The sequence below is a fragment of the Octopus sinensis genome, unplaced genomic scaffold (genome assembly GCF_006345805.1).
Source record: "Octopus sinensis unplaced genomic scaffold, ASM634580v1 Contig11558, whole genome shotgun sequence".
Taxonomy (NCBI): Eukaryota; Metazoa; Mollusca; class Cephalopoda; order Octopoda; family Octopodidae; genus Octopus; species Octopus sinensis.
The window spans coordinates 66,690-94,375 of NW_021832383.1; the positions used below are offsets into that span (position 1 = coordinate 66,690).

At 37.9% G+C, this 27,686-nt stretch overlaps 1 protein-coding gene across 2 annotated transcripts in view; it reads left to right on the forward strand.

Moving 5' to 3' along the window:
* Nucleotides 1-9,280: 9,280 nt before the first annotated feature.
* LOC115229008 (stress-70 protein, mitochondrial) overlaps nucleotides 9,281-27,686 on the forward strand; it is a 32,805-nt gene continuing 14,399 nt past the window's right edge. Inside the window, exons 1-7 of one of the 2 annotated variants that reach the window (XM_036499072.1) lie at nucleotides 9,281-9,517; nucleotides 16,975-17,012; nucleotides 18,855-19,124; nucleotides 20,611-20,735; nucleotides 22,172-22,245; nucleotides 23,465-23,571; nucleotides 25,471-25,633. In XM_036499072.1, coding sequence (XP_036354965.1) covers nucleotides 9,416-9,517; nucleotides 16,975-17,012; nucleotides 18,855-19,124; nucleotides 20,611-20,735; nucleotides 22,172-22,245; nucleotides 23,465-23,571; nucleotides 25,471-25,633 — 879 coding nt within the window. In that variant the 5' untranslated portion in view covers nucleotides 9,281-9,415. The remainder of the gene's footprint in view (nucleotides 9,518-16,974; nucleotides 17,013-18,854; nucleotides 19,125-20,610; nucleotides 20,736-22,171; nucleotides 22,246-23,464; nucleotides 23,572-25,470; nucleotides 25,634-27,686) is intronic. The other variant, XM_029799436.2, reaches the window with a different exon arrangement.

Genomic DNA, 27,686 nt, shown 5'->3' on the forward strand with positions numbered 1-27,686 from the left:
TAACATGAAGGCCTATATCAACAGTCAACCAATGTCTCAAACCATTTGAACCTCCAGAACAGGCATTGATATATCATCTGCTATTCAAAAGGCATAAATATGGCAAACTACAATACCTGCCAAACAGAACCTGAGCACTATATAGGATCTGTGGAAGGAAAATTCAAATTCAGATACAACAGTCATCTTTTTACCTTTAGGTATTCCAAAATGAGACATACCACAATCCACGGAAAATTAATCTGAAGACTTAAGGACACAAGGCACAACTACAGCAAATCGAAGATACCTTCTAGGATTAAACCCAGGATTAAAGGATCAAATAGATGGCTCCTTATTGTTAAGTGAAAAACTTTATTTTTTGAAGCAGCTACAAATTTCTAGAAACTGTATAAACACCAACAGCGAAATTTTCTCTTCATGTCCACACTTTATGAAGTATATTTTAGTGGGAATTAAAGATAAGCTTTCAGTGAGACAATAAGTTCATTAATTTAGTTATAATTCTATTGGGATCCAATCAATGAACATATTTCTCTGGTGCCATCATCTCACCTAACTATTTATTCATCACTAGAATTCACAAACTCTGATAATCTTCCTATACCTCAATTTCTGTTATTCCAATAACCTTCCCATTGCTTGTCTTTCCTTTATGTTTCCTGTGTTGGTTTACAAACTATTTTGCCTGTTGTAAGAGCCCCAACTCTATTTACTGTTCAGGGAATTAGCTTCATTTGATCGCTCTCTGTCTTTTTCAAACCACATGTGCTCATTTAAATCCCACCTCACAGGGAATTACTAATCCACTATGTTGACATTACCAACTTAAGAAATGGCGAAATAAATTTAATATTCTTGCCAGCAGATCCTGGGTTGTTGAATTTCACATGATTTATTATTATTATTACTATTATTATTATTATTATTATCATTATTATTATTAAGGCGGTGAGGTACTAGAATCATTAGCATACCAGGCAAAAATGCTTAGCGGCATTTCGTCTGTCTTTACATTTTCAGTTTATATTCCACTGAGGTTGACTTTGCTGTTCATCCTTGTAGGGGTTCGATAAAATTTGAAATCGTCATCATCATCATCATTATCATCACCACCACCACCACCACCACCACCACCACCACCATGATCATCATTACCCCACCACCATCATCATCATCTATAATAATAATAATAATAATAATAATAATAATATCCTACGCAAAATACTTTCTATGTAATCTCAAGGTTTAAAACATTTTTTTTTCTTATACATTCACTAGTACAACACCAAAAAAAAAAAAAAAACCCAAATATATGACACACTAGGCATAACAACAACGTGAACTTCCAACCTGTTGTCTCTTGAGGTCTCTGGGTGAGACTTGGAGCCAACTTGTACAGACATAAAGCAAAAGTCAAACATAGAATAATAATAATAATAAAATACATGTGTGTGTGTGTGTGTGTGTGCCTGCGCATGTTTGGTTAGCTGGTTTGTAGGCAAGAAGAACCGTAAGCCTGCATAGAAAACTCTATGAGTTGATTAGGAGGAGTCATTACGTAAATATTGTAAAAGCAGAGCCGATTAAAATAATATAATATCGATCATTCTGTATTCGGTGCTCAGGTGCATTGCAACAAGATTGCTGCTGTTTTGCTCGTAAGAACTCATCGTGGCAGCGAAAACTAGTTCAAAATATTTGGTTAATATGTAATTATGTAGGCGTAGGAGTGGCTGTGATTTGCCTTTCATCCTTTCGGGGTCGATAAATTAAGTACCAGTTACTAACTGGGGGTCGATGTAATCGACTTAATCCATTTGTCTGTCCTTGTTTGTCCCCTCTGTGTTTAGCCCCTTGTGGGTAGTAAAGAAATAAGGAGTGGCTGTGTGGTAAGTTGCTTGCTTACCAGCTACATGGTACCGGGTTCAGTCCCACTGCGTGGCACCTTGGGTAAGTGTCTTCCTACTATAGCCTCGGGTCGATCAAAGCCTTGTGAGTGGATTTGGTAGACAGAAACTGAAAGAAGCCTGCCGTGTGTGTGTGTGTGTGTGTGTGTGTGTTTGTGTTTGTGTGTCTGTGTTTGTCCCTCCCAACATCGCTTGACAACTGATGCTGGTGTATTTACGTCCCCGTAACTTAGTGGTTCGGCAAAAGAGACCGATAAAACAAGTACTAGGCTTACAAAGAATAAGTCCTGGGGTTAATATGCTCGACTAAAGGCGGTGCTCCAGCATGGCCACTGTCAAATGACTGAAACAAGTAAGAGAGTAAAAGAGTAAATATTAAAAAGATGAAAGGAGGAGAGTATAAGCAGGGAATAGGTTGAACATATGGTACCAGTGTTTGTGTTATCTCGGTGAGCGTCATTTAAAGAAATGAAGAGTTCTAACGAAGTTTGCTACTGAAGTGTAGAAAAGGGGTTTTGAGTGACACCCATGTTTGTTATTATGACAATTGTAAAACTGGTTCTGTTGCCATTGGGGGAAATTTGAGAAAAAAAGAAAACAGAAGAACAAACGTGTGTACATCTACCCGTCTGTTTGTTGTTGTTGTGACCCCCTTCAGTCATGACTGACCATGGGATTGCACCTAGAAAGTTACCCTCCGAAGTACCAGTCTGGGCAAGGTCGTTTATGGAAGACAAGCAGTCGCCCATGCATACCAGCCTCCCCTCTCCATGTCACCGATGTCATCCAAGGGAAAGGCAAAGGCTGATACAGCTTGGCACCAGTGCTGTCGTAGCTCATTTATTAACGTGCAAGTGGCTGAGCACTCCACAGACACGTGTACCCTTAATGTAGTCCTCGGGAAGATTCAGCGTGACACAGAGTGTGACAAGGCTGGCCCTTTGAAATACGGGTACAACAGGAACAGGAAGAAAGAGTGAGAGAAAGTTGAGGTGAAAGAATACAGCAGGGTTCACCACTACCCCGTGCCGGAGCCTTGTGGGGCTTTAGGTGGTTTTGCTCAATAAACGCTCACAATGTCCGGTCTGGGAATCGAAACTGTGATCCTACGATCACGAGTCCGCTGCCCTAACCACTGGGCCATTGCGCCTCCACATCCATCTGTTCGTACATACGTATGTATGTATGTACATACATGCATACATACATTTACTACTTGAACAAGGAGCCCAAATTTAATTAAAGATTTCATTTGTACTTGTCGCTCGTTGCACACCTATGACATCATGCACATGTTACCTAGGAATATAGTTATTAGGTAAGTTTGGCTTCTTGAAACAGCTGTCGAGATAAGACATTACATAACATTCTTTTATTATATATATATATATTTCTTATTTATTTTATGATTTGTACTCCATGTAGATAAATATCTCAAGCATAACAGTGAAAATCTATTTTACTACTTACCTACAACTCTACGTACATACATATGTACCTACCTACCTACCAACCTACATACATACATGCACACAGACTGATTCATATTTTACAAAATACAATCGATTACTGATACAGTGAAAATTGCAAAACATTCCAGGGTTTCTCCATTTGAGGATTCTGGGCTAAACATATACACACAATCACCTATAGCAATTCCACAATCAAGATGATACTCTATTATCTAACCAAGGGATAGGGATCTTTTACAGTATGAAGGGCAAATCTCCAACCCATGACGGAGTAGGGTCCACATCAATGAAGAGAAAAGAGAATAATTCTTCAATTTTACAAGCATCATAGACTTGTATGTTGGGAGGCTCACTATACTAATAAAACACACACTGGTTCTATTTCGCTTTATTACATATATATGCTTGGTTACTAAATACACATATTTAAAAAAAATTTCTCTTATTCCTTTCTGTTGAAGAGCTTTGGCTCGAAACGTAAAAGACTTTCTCACTTTTCAGAGCGTCAAAATGATACACTGGCTTGTTGTCCATACACATGTCTGCGTCATTTGTTTTTCTGTAAATTACTAGAATATTCACACACGACATCTTTCTTTCATCTACTGTCTACCAATTCTACTCACAAAGGTTTTTGCGTTCCGGGGACATATTTGAAGACACTAGCCCATAATGCCTCACTGTGGGACTGAAGCGGGAACCCTATTGTTGGGAAAAGACATTTTACCACACACCCACACCTCTCCGTCTTCGAATTCTTCATACCACTCATCCCATTGATAATATTCTATACCATCGAAGGCTTTAAAAATACTAAACCTATTCAGTAATTTGTCCACGTGATTCTTCACCACCCCCACCAATGAATCAGCGGTCAATTCACAGAGGATAGGAGTTGTTAGAGTCCGCATACTATCGTCTTTCCTGAATGATTTGTCTTATTTCAATCACTCTTATAGTTCTTCTACTTAATTTTTCATCATGATTCAAGCCATTGCAACCGATTTGAAGCCAGATGTATTAAAATTACTGTCAAGGCATCTTCAAAAGTTAGCAGATGGTTTCCAGAACTAAAAAAGAATTTTCTTTGGTTTTGGAAATATAATCGAAGAGTCTCTCTATGCTCTAGTAAACATGGACGTAGCGAAATTAAAGATAGCTCCCATTCACAATCTCTACTCAGAAGGTATTGTGGGATTTTCCAAACATGATTCAGTTGTCGAGATGCCGGGCAACAGAAATTAGAATCTTCTTCCCATATGTAATCTGGATTGGGAATCACTTGGATCTGAACTTTGCATCGATTTTTAGGAATCAATTATATGTTGCTGTGTAAAAAAAACAACATAAGCATTATCGTGTTCTAAATCCTAAATTTTGACGTCTCCCATGATGAACGTTGGCGTAACTTCAGACATAAATTTGATATAGCTTCAAATGACGTTTTCTATTCACTATTTCACACAGCTGTTGACTTACAAGAGTTAATAAATATTGAATAAAATCGTATAAATCACGCTGTTGGTATATATATATACATAATAATATATATATATATTATATATATATATATATATAATATTAATTAGAGACAAATCCACTATTTTGCAAAACAAACAAGGAAAGACTTAATCAATAATAAAATTTAATAAAAGTAAAAAAAATTTTATGTATTGATTAAGTCTTTCCTTGTTTTTTTTGCAAAATAGTGGATTTGTCTCTAATTAATATTATATAATATTTTACTATAAAATTGGATTTAATCCTAAATCTGATTTTTTCCCTGTAAATTTGGATTTATTCCCTAATATTTATTATATATATATGCATAGATCATAGGTGTGTATGTATGTTATGGTACTGATGATGGTGGTAGTGGCAGAGCTTAAACCGTTTGTTGCCTGTTTGCATGTGAACAATCCAAGATCCGCAAAGAGAGAGGATAACCGGAATGATTTTCTGATTTTCACTTTACATCTCATCGATTGTATTTGATGAAAGGGAATCAGTTGACCTTAATGAGCTGGCAGATCCCTTGCCATGCCGGACAAAATGCTGGAAAAAAGGCGGCGAGCTGGCAGAAACGTTAGCACACCGGGCGAAATGCGTATCCGTATTTCGTCTGCCATTACGTTCTGAGTTCAAATTCCGCCGAGGTCGACTTTGCCTTTCATCCTTTCGGGGTCAATAAATTAAGTACCAGTTACGCACTGGGGTCGATGTAATCGACTTAATCCGTTTGTCTGTCCTTGTTTGACCTCTCTGTGTTTAACCCCTTCTGGGTAGTAAAGAAATAGGTATTTCACCTGTCTTTACGTTCCGAGTTCAAATTCCGTCGAGGTCGACTTTGCCTTTCATCCTTTCGGGGTCGATGAATTAAGTACCAGTTACGCACTGGGGTCGATGTAATCGACTTAATCCCTTTGTCTGTCCTTCTTTGTCCTCTCTGTGTTTAACCCCTTGTGGGTAGTAAAGAAATAGGTAATTCTTCTGGTTTTATATTCTGAATTCTAATTCTGCCGAGATCGACTTTGCCCTTCATTTTTGCGGGATCAATAAAATAAGTAATAGTTGAGCACCGAGGTCAATATAATCAACTTCTATCTCCACTTTAAAACTGCTTGCCCAGTGCCAAAATTTGAAACCATTATTATTATTACAGGAAAAGCTGCAAACTGGTTGAAGCATTTGCATGCGGAACAAAATTCTGTAAAACTTTGCTTTTCGTCCTTTCGGGGTCGATGAAATAAGCACCAGTTACGCACTGGGGTCGATGTAATCAACTGGCCCTGTCCTCGAAATTTATAAAATCTGGAATTATATTCTATGCATAAGGACAGATGTAATGCCATATATATTTGAAAGTGAGGGGGCATAAATGAGACCATAACCCTCATGAAAATTCATGTTTTGCTGTTGATGAAATGTTAACCATAGATATTACACACAAATGAGGCAATATTTCTAAAATTTCAAATTCTTAGAGGTTAGTAACACCCCTTAACACCCACAATTTAGTCATTTTTTTCTAAGCCAAGATTAATACAATTGTACTCTTGGAAGCTGTTGGGTCACCCAAGCATAAAAGATGAGCATCATTTGTAATTCAGTGGTACAACAGTGTAAGACTTTGCTTAGATTGCGATTTCTGCAATGTGGTGCATAAATTGTCAAGTAAAGGAGAGGCATCTTTGCCTCCACTGATTCAGTTGCAAAGTGTTGAGTAAAGTTTTTTGGTTGCAGACCTCCTTTGAGTCATTTTATTACCAGAGATAGTCCCCAGATGGGGGGATTGATTTCAAGGCCCCATTGATTACATCGACCCCAGTGCGTAACTGGTACTTAATTTATTGACCCCGAAAGGATGAAAGACAAAGTCGACCTCGACCGAATTTGAACTCGGAACGTAAAGACGGGTGAAATACCTATTTCTTTACTACCCAGAAGGGGTTAAACACAGAGAGGTCAAACAAGGACAGACAAACGGATTAAGTCGATTACATCGACCCCAGTGCGTAACTGGTACTTAATTTATCATTGATTTAACATTGATTTCAAGGCCCTCCTAGATAAGCGACTGGTCATGCAAAGAGATTTATAGACTTCAAATTTATTCTTTTCAGTTACATAGTGATCATTGGCAAACTTCAGAGGTGACATTTTCATTTCCCCTTAGCCCTCACATCATACAGTTGTTAATATTTATTTGAGTTGGGTCACGTCCTTCCAATTGCTATACATCCGTAATGCATCTTATGGCTGTGCCTGTCACCTGTTTGGTGAGGAATTCTACATTGGGGAGTGGTAATGACTGGGGTAGGGTAGCTGACTGCTTATTGTGATCATTCATCTTTTGGTTTCTTCTAGCTTTGCTCTCTTTTACAAACCCAGTGAACACACATTTATTTCAGATTTGAAAGAAATTTGAACAATAGATATGAGGCTCAAGTTAAAAAGATTCAAGCAATTCAACTTCTCTGGTTGACTTAAAGATACCCCCCAGTAGGAGCCTTAACTCCAGCATTTTAGAGCTCCATTTTTCAGGAGCAAAAATTTTTTAATAGGTTCCATAATATTTTAATTTTGGAATCTGGGCATAAAGATGAGTAGCATGGGATAAATGTGTCAAGATTAGAATTTTGTTAGGGTGTCTAAAGAGGGAAAGAACCCTCATTAAAAATCTTCATCTGCAATTTTGATGAAATTCGAATCACAGATATTCCAGTTCATTAGAGAAAATAAGAAAGAAAAGTCTAATTCTTCAGTTCCATATGACATTGGCAACGCCGAGTATCTCTGCTAGTAAATTTATAAAGTAAGCTATGAAAAGTAAAGCGCTATATTGAATTTTACAGATTCATATAAATACATTTCTAAAGTAGGGTTTGTTTGATATTAAAGTCCTTAAAATATTTTATATCGAACCATGTATACAGTATAATGTTTATAGGGAGAGAATTAAACCAAGAAAAGTAAACAATGTAGGAGTGGCTGTGTGGTAAGTAGCTTGCTTACAAACCACATGGTTCCGGGTTCAGTCCCACTGCGTGGCACCTTGGGCAAGTGTCTTCTACTATAATTCGGGCCGACCAAAGCCTTGTGGGTGGATTTGGTAGACGGAAACTGAAAGATGCCCGTCGTATATATGTATATATATATGTATGTATGTGTGTGTATACATGTTTGTGTGTCTGTGTTTGTCCCCCCCAACATCGCTTGTCAACCGATGCTGGTGTGTTTACGTCCCCGATACTTAGCGGTTCGGCAAAAGAGACCGATAGAATAAGTACTTAGGCTTACAAAGAATAAGTCCTGGGGTCGATCTGCTCGATTAAAGGCGGTGCTCCAGCATGGCCACAGTCAAATGACTGAAACAAGTAAAAGAGAAACATGATTTTATTTAACAGATACCGGTACAAATTAATATATTTCGAAAGCAGAGTCTGTTTAACCTTGGTCAATCGACGTAAAAAGTACAGAACGAAACCATCTTCAAAAACAGGGTCTGTGTACTCAATACAGGGTAGTGTTTTGCCTATAATTTCTGGATTTGTGGAAATTCCGGAATTCTGGAAGCCGAATAAGACCCCGAGGTCCGGTAGTATATTAGCTATGCAATGCCTGAGATACTGAAGGGATTGCCACGGGGCGGGGGAATCCGTTTTAATGAAAAGTCTTCCTAATCAAAGGTGACATAGCAGGGGTAGTGTTTTGCCTATAATTTCTGGATTTGTGGAAATTCCGGAATTCTGGAGAGCCGGATAAGACCCCGAGGTCCGGTAGTATATTAGCTACGCAATGCCTGAGATACTGAAGGGATGATTGCCACGGGGGCGGGGGAATCCGTTTTAATGAAAAGTCTTCCTAATCAAAGGTAACATAGCAGGGGTAGTGTTTTGCCTATAATTTCTGGATTTGTGGAAATTCCGGATTTGTGGAAGCCGGATAAGACCCTGAAGTCCGGTAGTATATTAGCTACGCAATGCCTGAGATACTGAAGGGATTAGAATCCGTTTTAATGAAAAGTATTCTTAATCAAAGGTGAGATAGCAGGGGTAGTGTTTTGCTTATAATTTCTGGATTTGTGGAAATTCCGGATTTGTGGAAGCCGGATAAGACCCCGAGGTAGGTCCGGTACTATATTAGCTACGCAATGCCTGAGATACTGAAGGGATGATTGCCACGGGGGTGGGGAATCCGTTTTAATGAAAAGTGTTGTTAATCAAAGGTGAGATAGCAGGGTGAGGATGATGAGGAGGAGAGCCTAAGTAAGTACAACGTTAGTAAGAGCAACAAGATAAAAAAAGAAAATATTCTGCAATGATGAGAGATTATTTCAGCAGAAAGAGTTGAGAATGTTCCGGAAATGAACAAGAGGTCAGTGGCACGCATGCGCAATCGAAGCTTCTTCTTTTAGAGTGAGAGACTTCTCTTGGTTCGGTCACACGTGTGTTCGAGGAAAAACCAGGGTTTTTGTTGGATCGCTGCGCTTTTTTCCCAAGTTTGCGGGTCCTTGCTTGATTTCTTCCAATCATGTTGAAAACCAGTCGAATATTGTTACATTCCTGTCTGAAGAACAAAGTAATCGGTTCTCGCAGAAGCCAGAATCTTTTTTATTCTACTTTGACGAAATGGGTAAGGAAAGGAGACCATCTTTTATAATTCCCAATTCTTCCCCCATTTTTCTTTATTTCTCCTCTTATTTCCCTCACCCCCTACTCAAACAATGTCCCCTACCATCTTTTCCCACGTCCCTTTATACTTAGACACGATACACTTTTCTTGGGAAAAGGTTTTGTGCTAATTACACACGGATATATGCATGTATATGCCTATATATATATATGTATATCTCTATATGTATATACACTCACACACACGGCCGGTATTACGCCTTAGTATACGCACATGTTGGTGATAGGAATTACCTGGTTTGTCTGCATTTATAGACTCACATGTGTGTGTATAACTATATTATATACATATATATATATATATATATTTGTCTGTGTCGATGTATATATAATCATGTATATATGTACATGTACACGCACGTGTCTCATATATATACATACATACATTATATATATATATATATATATACACATACATACATTATATATATATATATATACACATACATACATTATATATATATATATATATATACACATACATACATTATATATATATATATATATACACATACATACATATATATACACATACATACATCATATATATACACATACATACATCATATATATACATACATACATCATATATATACATACATACATACATCATATATATACATACATACATCATATATATATATATATACACATACATACATCATATATATATATATACATACATACATTATATATATATATACCTAGATACATACATTATTATATATATATATACACGTGTGTGTGTGTGTATGATGTACGTAAATGTATATGTGGTGCTTTACATACGTCTACCGTACCAAATACTTGTTTAGAATTTAATTAACTTAGGTAATATATTTTCATCTCACTTCACCCCCCCCTCTTTTACTATACATTGTTATATTTTTCACATTATATAAACCATTCAAATTACATAAGATTATGCTTAAGAGAACGTTTGCCACTTATTGAAATATACATCCGTTTCATATATCCTACAAACGTCCCTACACCGTAGCAGCCAGACACCTTTATATACACACACACACACATATATATATATATATATATATATATATGGGGTATAATACATATACGATTTATTGGCTTTAAATTATTAGGGGCAGGTACTTGTTAAAGGGAATTATGAATGCGATCCCTACTTCATAGACACCGAAGTAAATCATTCGAAGATAAAAGCAGGCAAAGTGCGCATTTATATAAGCACGATGTAGTCACCCCCACAAGGTCAACCAAACCCGGGCTTGTCAGTAGGGCATCTTATTTTTTAAAGTAAGCTTAACCACGTTTGTAAAATCTCTAAATTGGTATATATATATATAAATGTAAATATATTGTTTTATTATGACGATTGGTTGACTCCAGATTTATTTTTTGTCCATGATCTGTACATGTTATATATATATATATATTATATATATATATATGCTATGATTTGTACATGTTATATATATATATATATAATATATGCCTATGATCTGTGCATGTTTATATATATATATATATATATATGCCTATGATCTGTACATGTTATATATGCCTATGATCTGTACATGTTTATATATATATATATATATATTATATATATATATATATATATATTTGCATATATATTCGGTAGACAAGCGTGGAAGATGTTTTATTATGAAATAAAAGCGGCGATCCTTCGAAGCCTTCTTTCTTTAAAATAATAACCGTAAATAATAAAAAAAAAAATTTTTTAAAAGTACGGTTGTCCGAAATCTTATTTCGTTACCTGTCTTCGATTGGGTTCTGTACGAATTATAGATTTTTTTTTTGTAAATTGCCCGAAATAACCATGAGGGGAAATCAAAATTAATTGTACTCCTCTCTAGATCGAGTACCGACCTTTTGTTCTACCTTTCATTCCCCCGTCCCACCCCCGCACTCTATTGTGTGGTCAGTAATTTCGATGTACTCTATACAGACACACACACCCGTGTGTGTGATGATCTCACTATATATATATATGTATGTATATAGTATTGACCGTGTTTTCCAGGTATTAAAGAAACTCTTGGTTATATTTCGTCATTTTATTTTTGTGTTAATAATTTCCATTTATTCGCATCACCAAACCTTACATAACATAAATCCGTTGGATTAAAGCTTTTTGTTTCAATTTTATTTTAAAGGACTAACTTCAGAAATATAATACTTAATTAGGTACCCAGTTTTCAACGATAATTACAAGTACCTATTGTTTTAGATCCTCTGAAGGGATATCCTCTCTCCCCCCTCCGCCCCGCTGTATTTAAAATGCAGGGACGAAACATCCATTGTCTTCCTTCAACACCCATTTGACTATTTAAATCCCCTAAAATCCATGTAAAGGACTTTCTACCTTCCATCTTCAATTCTAAACCTGAAAACTCGTGTAAACCTTTAACAATGCCTTTTATTTTATTAATAATCTGGATTGAAATGCGAAATAAATTATTTTTTACTAATTAGTATTAATTAAAAGCATAGTTTTTCTTTTGCTTTTTTTCTTTTTTGTCTTGTATCTTAAAACTGTTAAGAAAATTATCTGCGAGATATCTCGTTCCACCCGTGCCACATTTTGACCTTCGTATGGGGGGGGGGGCATGTCTTTGTCTCTCTCTCTCTCTCTCTCTCTCTCTCTTTCTCCCTCTCATTGCTCCTTCTAATCCACTTGGTTCTTCAGATTAAGCAGTTTTAACACGAATCCAATGTTTAAACTACTTAGTTATCATTAATTTTATTATTACCACCACAATCGATTTAACTTCTCCTTCGTCTATCCGGGTTCAATTCCTGTCGTCTTTACTTTATAATTTCTTCGCTTGTTGGTGGCGAAAAAAGAAAAAAAAGGTGCGACTAAATAAACCGGGTGCCGATGTCAATCACAATAACCGCTACCCTTAATACAAATCAATATTATGTTCTATTGGAAGCAAATGTTGATAATCTACCGGCAATCACCACTAATAAATACTCTGTCGCAGTTTCGATTCCTGGTCGAAGCTTTTCACTGCATTTATGTCGCTAGTATTTATTTAATATTCGTCTTTCTTTTGTGGAAACAACAAAGTCCCAACCTTCTTTCTTCTCTTTTCTCAGACGAGACCATTGTTCCTTACAATAAAAAATTTAAAAAATCGGTTAAGTTTTGTTTCTTGCCGTTCGGGGTCTCAGTCTTGTTGAGGGTTGTATCTCTCTCGTTATGCAATTGTGTCCTTATTTTAGCCAGGCTTGGTTCAGTCGACAAACCCCTCTCTTTGTCCTCGTCGAAATAAATTAAAGCAACACGGAAAGATTATTGTGTTGGCTGGGTTAGCAGTGAGTTGGACACACGGGGCAAATAATAGGCGAATGGGGGAGGGCTTCTTACGTGATTCTGATTACTCAGTCAGATTGCACTCTTTCGTCTTAAGAATAAAAAGGGACTTATTGAATAATGTAGTCCTAGATACATCGTCTGGGAAAAGGACAAGATGTTTGTGACTAAAATGTCTTTGGAAGCCTGCTGGATCGAAGCTGACCTGGGGTTAAATAGCACATGTAAAACATACATAATATAATATAAATGTTACAATAATAGTTTTTTTGTTCTTTTATCATGTCTGGGAAGCGAAGGATTGAGTTTGTGTTGTTTAACAAACGTTTCAAAGCCTAGTATTTATTCTATCAATCTCTTTTGCCGAACCGCTACGTTACTGGAATGTAAATACACCAACACTGGTTGTAAAGCGGTTGTGGGATACAAACACACACACACTACGAGGGGCTTCTTTCAGTTTCTGTTTGGTAGATCTTTTCACAAGGCTTTTGTCAGTCTGGGGCTATAGTAGAAGACACCTGCCCATAGTGCCACATAATAGAACTGAACCTGGAACCATGTGGTGAGGAAGCAAGCTTCTTACCACACAGCCACACCTGTGCTTTGTGTAAAAAAAACAAAACTTAAACAAATATAGGCGCAGGAGTGGCTGTGTGGTAAGTAGCTTGGTTACGAACCACATGGTTCCAGGTTCAGTCCCACTGCGTGGCACCTTGGGTAAGTGTCTTCTACTATAGCCTCGGGTCGACCAAAGCCTTGTGAGCGGATTTGGTAGACGGAAACTGAAAGAAGCCCGTTGTATATATGTGTATGTTCATATTTGTGTGTCTGTGTTTGTCCCCCAACATCGCTTGACAACCGATGCTGGTGTGTTTACGTCCCCTGTAACTTAGCAGTTCGGCAAAAAAAAGAGACCGATAAAATAAGTGCTAGGCTTACAAAGAATAAGTCCTGGGGTCGATTTGATCGACTATAGGCGGTGCTCCAGCATGGCCACAGTCACGTGACTGAAACAAGTAAAAGGGTAAGAGTAAGAGGTAAATAAAGCTGAGCATTTAGGTTGCACGTGAGGCCCTAGAAAAGATGCAAAGACCTTTGCCATTTAACACTTGCTAGCTAAGATAGGATGGTAAACAAGCCTCCAGGAGGACAGAATGAAGTGTGGAAATCTCTGCCGTTGCTACATTGAATTACGGGAGACCCTAAGAAAAGGAAACCGCCAGAGGCGAACAAGCAGCAAAACAATGGGTTTTTCAGTTTTTGGATCCAAATAGATCTATATAACAAAAATGTCATTGACATCAGTGTTTTTCTGATGACGTCATCCGTTGTACCTAGATGTGTGAAAATTTAGTACTTTTAGAGTTTCAAAGTTTTCTAGAACCACTCACACTGTGACTATGAAGCGTTGCAGGGTGCAGGGATATAATATGTACTGCATAGAAATCAAACAAAAAAAAAATGTTTATACTTTTCAAAATATCAGCAGATGTTGGTATTTGTGTGATGTCATCAAATTCACTCAATTAAAAAAAAAAAAACTTTGCTTCTTACTTGACGAATTAAAAAAAAAAAACTATTTATGATAATGAAAAATATTTTATAGGATCTATTTAACTCCTGTAGTTTCCATGGTAGCAGGAAATTTTTTCAAAGTCTGTTATGTGGGCATTTAACAGGATAAAGTTTAGGAAGAGTCAGCAAATTTCAGAGAAAAATCTGCATTCTTTCAGAAGAGAGGAAGCTCTCAGAGCCCACCACCTCCACATACTCTCTGTTACTTGTTTCAGTCATTTGACGGTGGCCATGCTGGAGCACCGCCTTTAGTCGAGCAAATCGACCCCGGGACTTATTCTTTTTGTAAGCCCAGTACTTATTCTATCTGTCTCTTTTGCTGAACCGCTAAGTGACGGGGACGTAAACACACCAGCATCGGTTGTCAAGCAATGCTAGGGGGACAAACACAGACACACAAACATATATATATACATATATACGACAGGCTTCTTTCAGTTTCCGTCTACCAAATCCACTCACAAGGCATTGGTCGGCCCGGGGCTATAGCAGAAGACACTTGCCCAAGATGCCACGCAGTGGGACTGAACCCGGAACCATGTGGTTGGTTAGCAAGCTACTTACCACACAGCCACACCTGTGCCTATAATTCCTGTAACAAAAAAAAAAAAAAATCTAACAAATATTTTATGCGATCTATTCAACTCCTGTGGTTTCCATGGTAGCAGGAAATTTTTTCAAAATCTGTTATGTGAGCATTTAACGGGATAAAGTTTAGGAAGAGTCAGCAAATTTCATAGAAAAATCTGCATTCTTTCAGAAGTTATGCAAAAAACGTGATGAAGCTCTCAGAGCCCACCTCCTCCACATATAGTGTTAAATCACTATAATTTTATCTTAGAACATCAACCCTTAATTTCCTCCCCCATCTATCAATTATTGATGTTGAAACTTAACATCAATCATATCAATCTTGCCTGTCTTGGATTGGAGAATCTGAAGAGGCTTTGAGTGTAAAAATTCTTGTAATCTTTAGTTTCCTCTCGTTACTGTTTTTCTTTGACTTTTTGAAGATTATATTTAACTCCTAGATTTTTTACATCTTTATTACAGAAATCTACAAAGATATAGAATATTAACTCTTTAGTGTTCAGATTATTCTCTCAAATGTGATGTTTGTTTAACCCTTTAGTGTTTAAACCGGCTATATCCGGCTCAAATATTCTACATGTTTTATATTCACACCCACCCTACATTGACACTCTAAAAATAAATAGTGACATTATTGAAACCTCAAAGCTATAAGATAATGCCTGATTAATTCAAGTTGATGATGAATTTGAATGAAGAAGTATTACATTTAACAGAATAATTTAAACACTAAAGGGTTAATTATATTGTTTTGAATTAATCATGTATTATCTTGTAGTTTAGAGATTTCAGTGATGTGATTTTTTAGTTTTAGAATGACATGGTAGGGCTGAGGTGAGAGGCGAGATCTGGTCAGTTTCAATATGAAAACAGGTTAAATATTCTGGCCGGTTTGAATGCTAAAGGGTTAATATTGTGGTATTAAGTTATTCTAGTGTAGGACTGACTGGCTCCAAAAATGCTAACATCTTTAACTACAGTCTATTCTTAGGAATGGTTATTCCTTCTTTTCTTCATTATTTATAGCAATTAGAAGAGTTAAACTGGCAGAATCGTTAGTGCACTGGGCAAAATGCTCAGCCGCAATTTTTGTATATTTTTATGTTCTAATTCTGCCGTGGTTCACTTTGCTTTTCATCCCTTTCAGTATCAGTCGAGCACGGGGGTGATGTGGGGGTCAATGTAATTGTGCCAAAATTTAGAACCATTATTTATGGCAACTGTAGGATCCCAGGTTCAGTCTTGGTGCCTGTGTCCCTTTTGGTAGCTTTAGGCTTAGCCATACCTTGTGAGTGAAATTGAGTAAGAGGAAACTACACTGAAACCTGTTGGGTAGATTGTACCTGTAATTCATAGGTACAGCCTGCCTCATACTGTCATATCTGAGAATTGTGTTGAAGGGTCTCAAGTCTGTTGTATACTCAGCCACTTACACACTAATCTGTTATTTAGCATTCTGTCAAATGTAAGGCTTATTTATTTCACGTTGTTTTGAATTAATCTTGCGTTATCTCAAAGCTTCAAGATTTATGTTATGTTTTTAGAATGCTATTGTAGGGTAGGTATCAGAGGAGAACTGAACCTGGGTGGTTTGAATATGAAGCAGGTAGAATATTTGGATTGGATATGGCTGGTTTAAGTTTCTAAAGGACTGAGCAGTTCTTAAGGTGAACGCCCATTTTTTTTAGATTGCTCAAACTGTGTGTATCAGAAATATTGATTACTGTTGACAGAATAGAAGTCTGATTGATTGAAGAATCTACTGTTATATGTGAGAAACATTGCTATTGGTATTGATTTTTCAACTCCAGTCCACCCTAATCAATCAGATCTACTGTTTATACGTCATTACAACAATGTTCATGTGACTTTTGATCTAAATTTTACCATTTTCTCTGTTGCAGAATAATTCTTTCATAAATGGATATAACAGACGATATGCGTAAGTATGAGAGTTTCTTTTTATTATTACCAGTTGAACATTTGGGCCGACGTGATTGACTTAACCCCTACCCTTCAAATTTCAGGCCTTGTCCCTATAGTAGAAAGGATCATTATTATCATTAAAAAAAAGAAAAAAATTTGTTCAGATGCGGAAAGCACAGCATTCATCACTTTGAGAGCACCTCAAGGGTGGCAGGACAGAAGCCATAGCACTTGGGACGCTGTGTTTAACCCTTTAGTGTTCAGATTATTCAATCAAACATAATGTCTATTGACCCCCATTGATTTGAATTAATCATGCATTATCTCATATCTTCAAGATCTTGATGGTGTAATTACTTAATGTAGAATAACATTGTAGGGTAGGTGTGAGGGCCTGGATCTGGTCAGTTTGAACATAAAACAGATTAAATATTTTGGCCGGATATGGCCGGTTTAAATACTAAAGGGTTAAAGACATGGCATTGTCTTTGGGGCAAAATTCTGACCTCCATGCTTGCAATGGTGTGGATGTAGCTGAAGGTACCACCAGGTGGTTGCGAGATGGTGTTAAACTGAGCTGTGGAGGAGTTGATTGGGGTAGAACCATTTTCAAAAAGTTCTAAAGGTTCTTTTCAGTGTCATATTATCACCATTTTTATGTATTTCTCCATACTGGCATAGATTGGACAGGAGTCTTTGAGACAATGTTAATATCTTTTGACATCAGTCGTTTTTAGTTGCATTCTACAGCATGCATAGATACAATCTACCTGATCTATAAAGCCAGATGTACTCAATAACCTTTTTATATTTTGTCCGTATGTGGTCGATGCCAGTGCCAACATGACTGACTTCTGTGCCGGTGGCACATAAAAAGCACCAACCGATCGTGGCCGTTGCCAGCCTCCCCTGGCACCTGTGCTGGTGACACGTAAAAAGCACCCACTACACTCACGGAGTGGTTGGCGTTAGGAAGGGCATCCAGCTGTAGAAACACTGCCAGATCAGACTGGAGCCTGGTACAGCCTCCTGGTTCCCAAACCCCCGTCGAACCGTCCAACCCATGCCAGCATGGAAAGCGGACGTTAAACGATGATGATGATGATATTGATTGAATTACGAGAGGCAGTGTATTGGCAAATGTGCTAAAATGTCTCTTAACACCTGGATGATTATATAGAAAGCTTCGTGCATGAATCTCTGTATTTGGCTTCTCTTAATGTTCATTCGCCAAAGACTACATCTGATCCCATACCTATATTCACCCTGCAAATGGGTTCTTTTGTGTAAGAAAAGACAAAAAAAAGGGCTTTATATCTCTTGACTTCTTACATTGGCAGCCAAAGAAAGCTCATGGTTCCAACCAAATTATACCTAAATCACTTTCAGTGCTGTCAAAAACACACAGGTCATTATTTCTTCAGATTCATCATCATCATCATCATCGTTTAATGTCCATTCTCCATGCTAGCATGGGTTGGACGGTTCGACCGGGGATCTGGGAAGCCAGAAGGCTGCACCAGGCTCCAGTCTTATCTGGCAATGTTTCTACAGCTGGATGCCCTTCCTAACGCCAACCACTCCGTGAGTGTAGTGAGTGCTTTTTACGTGCCACCTGCACAGGTGCCAGGGGGGGTTCGGCATCGGTCACGATCGGTTATAGCTTTTAACGTGCCAGTGGCACGGAAGCCAGCCAAGGCGGCACTGGCTTCGGCCACGATTCGGATGGTGCTTTTTAAGTGCCACCGACACAGATTGTTTGACAAAAATAATTTCGTCTGAATTAATTTTTTTATCTTCTATGTTCTTTGACATAATTTCTCTAATGTAATGTTTTCTCTTCTTTTTCTTGTTTTAGGTCAGACAAGGTCAAAGGCCATGTCATTGGTATTGATTTGGGGACCACAAACTCATGTGTCTCTATTATGGAAGGAAAAACACCAAAAGTCTTGGAAAATGCAGAAGGCTCACGGACAACTCCATCTGTTGTAGCTTTCACAAAAGATGGTGAACGTTTGGCTGGAATGCCTGCCAAGCGCCAGGCTGTCACTAATGCCAGAAATACAGTTTCCGCAACAAAGAGGCTCATCGGGAGACGATTTGATGACAAAAATGTACAGAAAGATTTGTGAGTATTTTTGATTTTATTTTAAAATTCTGTTTCTATTTTTAGATTAACCTCCTTTAACCCTTTCGTTACCAACCCGGCTGAAACCGGCTCTGGCTCTGTTGTACAAATGTCTTGTTTTCTTAAGTTTTGAATTAAAATCTTCCACCAAACCTTAGTCACAATTTATGTTCCTAATACAAGCTGAATGGTAACTAAGTTATTTTACTAAATTCTTTGTTATATTTAAAGTAATTGAAAGAAACACAGAACATCTCAAAATAAATACGGTAACGAAAGGGTTAATACCTATTTATTTATTACCCACAAGGGGCTAAATACAGAGGGGACAAACAAGGACAGACATAGATATTAAGTCGATTACATCGACCCCAGTGCGTAACTGGTACTTAATTTATCGACCCCGAAAGGATGAAAGGCAAAGTCGACCTCGGCGGAATTTGAACTCAGAATGTAACGACAGACGAAATACGGCTACGCATTTCGCCCGGCGTGCTAACATTTCTGCCAGCTCGCCGAAAGGGTTAATACCAGCATGCCTGACACAGTGGCCTGGTTCTATAATACAACATTCTTGTTTTAAAGGGGTCTGAATTAGAACCTTACATCAAAATTTCCTGTTAATTTATGATCTAAACATCAGCTTAATAACAACAACAGTTGTCTTTCTGAATTTTTCATTCTTTCCAAAATTAATCGGAACGAAGGTACTCTTTTGTTTGTTTCACTCATTTGACTGTGGCCATGCTGGAGCACCACCTTTAGTTGAGCAAATCGACCCCAGGACTTATTCTTTGTAAGCCTAGTACTTATTCTATTGGTCTCTTTTGCCGAACTGCTAGCGTGTGGGTACATAAACACACCAGCATCGGTTGTCAAGCGATTTTAGGGAGACAATCACAGACACACAAACATATACACATACATACATACATAGGTCTCTTTTGCTGAACCGCTAAGTTACGGGGACATAAACACAACAGTATTGGCCTGGGCAAGATTTATTTTTTTAAAGAATACTGCCAGTTGTTAATGCATGCAGGTCTTTCCTTCTCCACAACTCCAAGAGAAAGGCTGCTAACTTGGGTCAATACAATTTGGCACAGGTGCTGCTATCAGGGTACAAAAAAATCAGAACCTACCATTTTATCTGGTGCTATATCAGTTCCATTGTTCTGCTTTGGTAGTTTTTGTTTATTGTGCTTGAAAAAAAAAAAAAAAGATCAAAGTTGATCATGGTGGGATTTGAACTCAGAACGTAGAGAGCTGGAACAAAGACTCGGAGATAATCCAACACTGATGACTTCACCAATTTGCTCCCTTAGTCAACGATATGGTCTTTGTCTCTAAGAATTGCTGTTGTAGAAGGAATGACCACTACTTTGGAGTAAGTCAAGCAGTTATGTGAAAGCTCCTTCAATGTTTTATCATTTGTAATTTCTAATCAATCAACTGATTAATGAAATTATCTTTTTTATCTTTGTAGGTCTTCTGTTTCTTACAAAATAGTGAAAGCTTCGAATGGAGACGCTTGGGTTGAAATTAATGGCAAAATGTTCTCACCAAGCCAAATAGGAGCCTTTGTTTTGATGAAAATGAAAGAAACGGCAGGTAACAACTCATTTTAAATCCTCTTCTTCGATAAATAGCTTAATGGGAATTAGAATTTGGTCCATAGACATAGTTCCGTTACTTGTTCTCTTCATTGTCTTAATGTCCACTTTTCCATGCTTTCATGGGTCAGACAGACTTTTTGTGACCAGATGTCTTGGTTGTCACCCCATATGTTTCCAAGTGAAGTAATATTTCACTCCTATGTTCAAACGTTTTCTCAGAATATTTGAAACAAAGAATGCTACACACACACACACACATATATATATATATATATATATATATATCATCATCATCGTTTAACGTCCGTTTTCCGCGCTAGCACGGGTTGGACGGTTCGACTGGGGATCTGGGAAGCCAGAAGGCTGCACCAGGCTCCGGTCTTATCTGGCAATGTTTCTACAGCTGGATGCCCTTCCTAACGCCAACCACTCCGTGAGTGTAGTGAGTGCTTTTTACGTGCCACCTGCACAGGTGCCAGGGGGGGTTCGGCATCGGTCACGATCGGTTATAGCTTTTAACGTGCCAGCGGAGCTGGCAACGTTCGGATGGTCTTTTTATGTGCCACCGACACAGGAGCCAGTCGGGGCGGCGCTGGCATCGGCCACGTTCGGATGGTGCTTTTTATGTATATATATATATATATACACACACACACACACACACACACACACACACACACACACATAGATACATGCATGCATATGGGAGACCTCTTTCAGTTTCCATTGATCAAAGCCACTCATAAGGCTTCGGCCAGCATGAAGACACTTACCTAAGGGTCATGCTGTAGAAGTGAACTTAAAATCAAATGGTTGGGAAGCAAATTCCTCACCACACTGCCATGCTTCCATTGGTGAAGTATAATAATAGCGGTTCAGCAAAAGAGATTGGTAGAATAAGTACTATGCTTACAAAGAATAAGTCCTGGGGGGTCGATTTGCTTGACTAAAAGCGGTGCTCCAGCATGGCTGCAGTCAAATGACTGAAACAAGTAAAGGAGTATGTGACTTTATTCTTAGAATGATAGTGTAGGATAGGTGCGAGAGGCCAGTTTCATCATTAACCCTTTAGTGTTCACATTATTCTGCCACAATTAATGCTTCTTCATCCACATTGTTTTGAACTAATCACACATTATCTTGTAGCTATGAGATTTTAATGAGGTAGCTGTTAATTTTTAAAACGATATTGTAGGGTTGGTGTGAGGGACCAGATCTGGCCAGTTTGAACATAAAACAGGCAGAATACTTTTGGCCGGATATGGCCGGTTTAAATGCTAAAGGGTTAAACAATCAGAATATCTGGTTCAGATATAAACATTTTAAATATATCTTACAAATAAACTGCAATTTATTGTGGAGTTTAGCAGATCGGATTCCATAAACTTGTTCCGTTCGTGAATGTTTTAAGTGTTTTATTTCTGTCTTCAGAGAGTTACCTTGGAACCTCAGTTAAAAATGCCGTCGTCACAGTACCTGCTTATTTCAATGATTCTCAGAGACAGGTAAGTGTTTTTCTATTGTTGTAATGTTATTGGTGTATGGATGAGGATGGTTGTGTAAAGAAGTGCCGATCTTTAACAGTGGAGGGGACCTGTGGTAGAGGCAGACCCAAGGAAACATGAGATGAAGCGGTGAAGCATGACCTTCGAACTTGGAGCCTCACAGATGCAATGACTAGTGACTGAGACCTTTGGCGATGTGCTCTGCTTAAGAGAACCCATCAAGCCAAGTGCACCTGTGCTGGTGGCATGTTGGAAAAAAAAACCTTTGAAAGTTGGGCCTGATGGGGACAAAGTGACTGAATTCCTTTCAAGTGTTGGGCACCACAGAGGCGAGGTGGCTGAGTTCCTTTCAAGTGTTGGGCCTCATGGAGGCAATGACCAAGATCTTTGGCATTATGTTGTGCTTGAGAAGACCCTCCCCCCCCAAGCCAAGCAAAATCACAGTCGTGGCAGATACCGATGTCATGCAAAAATGGCACCTGTGCCAGTGGGACATGACAGCACCCATTAAACTCTTGAAGTTGTTGGCATTAGAAAGGCCATCCAGCTGTAAATAAAAAAAAAAAATCTATGTCAAATCAGACAGGATCCTAGCGCGGCCTTACAGCTTACCAGTGCCGGTCAAACTGTTCAACCCATGCCAACATGGACAACGGACGTTAAATGATGATGCTGATTACTGTTATAGGAGTAATGTAGTGTGTGTGTGTGTGTATATATATATAGATATATATGTATATTTGTATATATTAAAATGATACTAGTACTAATAATGCTACAGCACTGATGTAGTGTTTGTATATGTGTATATATGTATGTGTGTATAAAATATAGTACACTACTAATAATGTTGTGAAGTATTTCTTTATCCATATTTTAGTTAGCATTTCTTATTAATTATTGCTTGACATGATACTTGAAGAAAGAAGAGATTTTGTATTAAATAGTATTTAAATATGAGTTTTGACTGCTATTTCCAGCAGGTAAACATACTCGGTATGTCGTTAGCTTAATTTTAATCCTGCAGCTATTTAATACTTTTTTGGGGGCCTGCAAATCACCTATATTGTTGATTCTGTTATCATTTTAAAATTTTTACGCTAGATAATAACAGAGTGAATAATATCTTCACAAATTATTTTCATGTGAATTCTTAAATGGTATTATAGAATAGTCTTCTGCTGCTTTCAGTGTTTTGACGTTTCTCTTTTGTTTCCAGGCTACCAAAGATGCTGGCCAAATTGCTGGTTTAAACGTGCTGCGTGTGATAAATGAACCAACAGCTGCAGCCTTAGCTTATGGAATGGACAAAACTGACGATAAAGTGTAAGTCCTTACTTCTTTTATTATTATTATTATTATTATTATTATTGAGTGAGAGAGCAGTTCATGCCATCAAAGTGACACTGGGGTAAAATATACGAAGCCCAATATACCCATCATGACTACCCGTCTGATAAGGGTACACCAGGCACATGCATCACAACCATATGTGCGCGACATGGTGATCTCATATCAAGATAAACAGCGCATGACCTTGCAGGTGGGGCCCAGTTGGAATTTTGTTCAGGTCGAGTAGCCCATCCTGCTCAATAGGTCCCTGAATAAGGGTTGTTTAAAGATGTTGAATAAAACACCCATGTTTCCAGAGGTGAATTATTCAAACCCCAAAGAATCCCTCTCAACACATGGCTATGATGCTCCCCCACTACTTCTGCTCGTGATCAGAGATGCACATTTCGTCAGCCACTAAGGGACATGCTCAACTGGTTAAGGTCAAACAACTGACAAGCAAATCTGTGGTATTGAGCAGAATATATGCTGTTAGTCCATCTTTTATACCAAGACAAAACAATGTACATGATAACACTTCCAATCAGTATTATTATTACAATAATAATAATTCTTTATAATAATTTCGGCACAAAGCCGAATTTTGAGGAGGTGGAGAGACAGTCAATTACATTATCTTCGGACGGAATGAATGATAAAGTTGATCTTAGAATGTAAAGATCTGGAAGAAATGCCAATAAGCATTTTGTCCCTCACGCTAATGCTTCTGCCTGCTCACAACCGTAATAATAACGATGGTTTCAAATCTTGGCACGAGGCCCGCAAGTTTGAGGTAGGGGGCGAAGTTGACCTTGGTAGAATTTGAACTTGGAACATGTAGATAGACAAAAGGCCACTAAGCATTTTGTCCGGCATGCTAACAATTCTGCCAGCTCACCTCCTTAATAATAATAATAATAATTACTCTTTTACTTGTTTCAGTCGTTTGACTGTGGCCATGCTGGAGCACTGCCTTTAGTCGAGCAGGTTGACCTCAGCACTTATTCTTTGTAAGCCTAGCACTTATTCTATCGGTCTCTTTTGCCGAACCGCTAAGTTACACACCATCGATTGTCAAGCAATGTTGGGGGACAAACAGACATACAAACATATACACACACACATATATACGATGGGCTTCTTTCAGTTTCCGTCTACCAAATTCACTCACAAGGCTTTGGTCGGGTTGAGGCTACAGTGGAAGACACTTGCCCAAGGTGCCATGCAGTGGGACTGAACCCGGAACTATGTGGTTGGTAAGCAAGCTACTTACCACACAGCCTGTTTAAAATTTGGGCAGAAGGCCAGCAGTTTTAAAGGGGTTGATTGCATTGACTCCAGTACTTGACTAGTACTTTATCGACCTGGAAAGGGTGAAGTTGACTTTGGTAGGATTTGAGTGCACAATGCAGAGCTGGAAGAAATGGTACTAAGCATTTTGACTTGATGATGATGATGGCTTCTTTATTCACAAGGGCTTTAAGGAAAGGTATACATTTGTGGAGGAGTTGTTAGCATGTAATGTGTAAAAAGGAATAACAAAAATGAGAAACATCAAGATTCCAAATTGAGATTTCCCTGTAGGGAGGGTTAGCTGTTTGGAGTCCATTAAAAGAACCCTACAAAATCTGTGACCCTGTCCCTTAAGGGCAAGAGTTTTCTCCCTGGCCTACAGGTGATTGTTTAGAATAGACACCTTCATATTTATCATATTCGCTGCTAATTTTCTTTTGCCAAATGTTGGGAAGAGTAGAAGAATAGGTAGGAATTTTACAACTGAAAGTGATGGAATATATCATCTGTTGACTTCTCTCCTCATTCAACATGAAAAAATCAATATTTTGTTATTGAACTCTAACCTAAAATTATTGGAAATATTTTTCTGTATTTTAGGATTGCTGTTTATGATCTTGGCGGTGGAACTTTTGATATCTCCATTCTAGAAATTCAGAAAGGTGTGTTTGAGGTGAAATCCACAAACGGTGACACGTTCCTTGGAGGGGAGGACTTTGATAATACACTCATGAAATTCTTATGTACAGAATTCCTCAAAGACGTAAGTATGCAAATATATATTATTAGTCTTGTTCATCTGAAACGGTGCCGCAATTAGCCATGTTGTATGATGTTAGTCGTGTACAAAGAGGTCTTTATTGTGAAATCTTTTAGCATTTTGATTACTGTTAAATGTAATAATTATTTATTCACACTATTGTGAATTAATCTTGTGCTGTCTTGTAGCTTCGAGATGTGATTAGTTAGTTTCAGAATGACATGGCAGGGTCGGCGTGATAAGCCAGATCTAATTCTGTTTTAATATAAAGCAAGATATTTGGGTTGGATATGGTCAGTTTGCTAAAGGTTAACCCTTTTGATACCAACCTGCCCAAGACTGGCCTTGCTTCTGATACAAGCTTCCCATTTTAAGATGATCTAAATAAAAATTTCTAAGTTTCTATTTTATGTTCCAATTACCAGCTGAGTAACGACAAAGATGTTTTAGTAAATTCTTCATAATTTTCAAAATTAATTGAAATAAAGTATATTTCAAGTGAAACATTGTAACAAAAGGGTTAAATAATATAAGGTTGTCCCAAAAGTTCGTAGAAAGTTTTGGAAAATAATGATCTTTATTTTGAGGAATAATTTTTGTTGTTTTTGTTAGTACTTGGCGAGTAAAAATTCAATTTATGCAAGTGTTTATGAACTTTTGGGACAACCTAATATATAGGGGAGATGGCTGTTAGGATATTTGCCCTTAAATAGGGTTCCAGTGGGTTGACACTAATTCAATGCCTTTCACAACCTTCACCATTACCAACACCATTAGTATTGCCACTGTCATTACAATAAGAAACTAAGTTTTTAATAAACCCCTTTGATAGCTATAAAAGTAGGGATCCTCGTATGATATCTCCTACATTTCAGGGTAGTGTATCTGGCAAGAAAGCTTCAAATGCTATGATTAAATATCCTTGTTTAATGTTTTATCAGTTTATTACACTTGTGTGTAAGCAGAGCAGATGAGGGCTACTCTGCAAACCACCACCACCAGCATGTCTGTATATACCAAAAAACTAAGAAATTTTAATGTCTTTTAACCCTTAACCCTTTAGCATTTAAACCGGCCATATCCGGCCAAAAGTATTCTACCTGTTTTATGGTCAAACTAGCCAGATCTGGTCTCTCACACCAACCCTACAATATCATTTTAAAAATTAACAGCTACCTCATCAAAATCTCATAGGCACCAAAATAATGCCTGATTAGTTCAAGGCAATGTGGATAAAAAAGGATTAATTTTGGCAGAATAATGCGAACACTAAAGGGTTAAACAGTGGACATCATAAATTAATGTATTCTTACGTTTTCTACTTTGTTGTGTTGTTATCTATTGTGTTTCACCTTGCATTCAGAAATTAAAATCCATTGACTATTCTAATATTTTCCTTCCCCACATTCCATTCAGTAAATCCACACTCATCCCTCTCTCTTTTCAACTGTACCGTGTACTCCTGAGTTAAACATGTTCTATGTCTGTTCCTTCATCTCTCTCTCTCCTTTTAACTAACTATTTAATCACATTACAGTAAAAGTCCCTTTCTCCTATCTCTTACCTATTTCTTTACTACCCACAAGGGGTTAAACACAGAGGGGACAAACGAGGACAGACAAACGGATTAAGTCGATTACATCGACCCCAGTGCGTGACTAGTACTTATTTAATCAGTTCTGAAAGGATGAAAGGCAAAGTCTACCTCGGCGGAATTTGAACTCAGAATGTAGCGGCAGACGAAATACCTATTTCTTTACTACCCACAAGGGGTTAAACACAGAGGGGACAAACGGATTAAGTCGATTACATCGACCCCAGTGCGTAACTAGTACTTAATTTATCGACCCCGAAAGAATGAAAGGCAAAGTCGATCTCGGCGGAATTTGAACTTGGAACGTAGCGGCAGATGAAATACCGCAAAGCATTTTGCCCAGCGTGCTAACGATTCTGCCAGCTCGCCGCCTTTATTTCCTATCTCTTACCGCTAACACTCCTCTCTCTCTCTTGACCTCTCTTGACCTCTCCCCTCATCTGATCATATGACAGTGGCCGT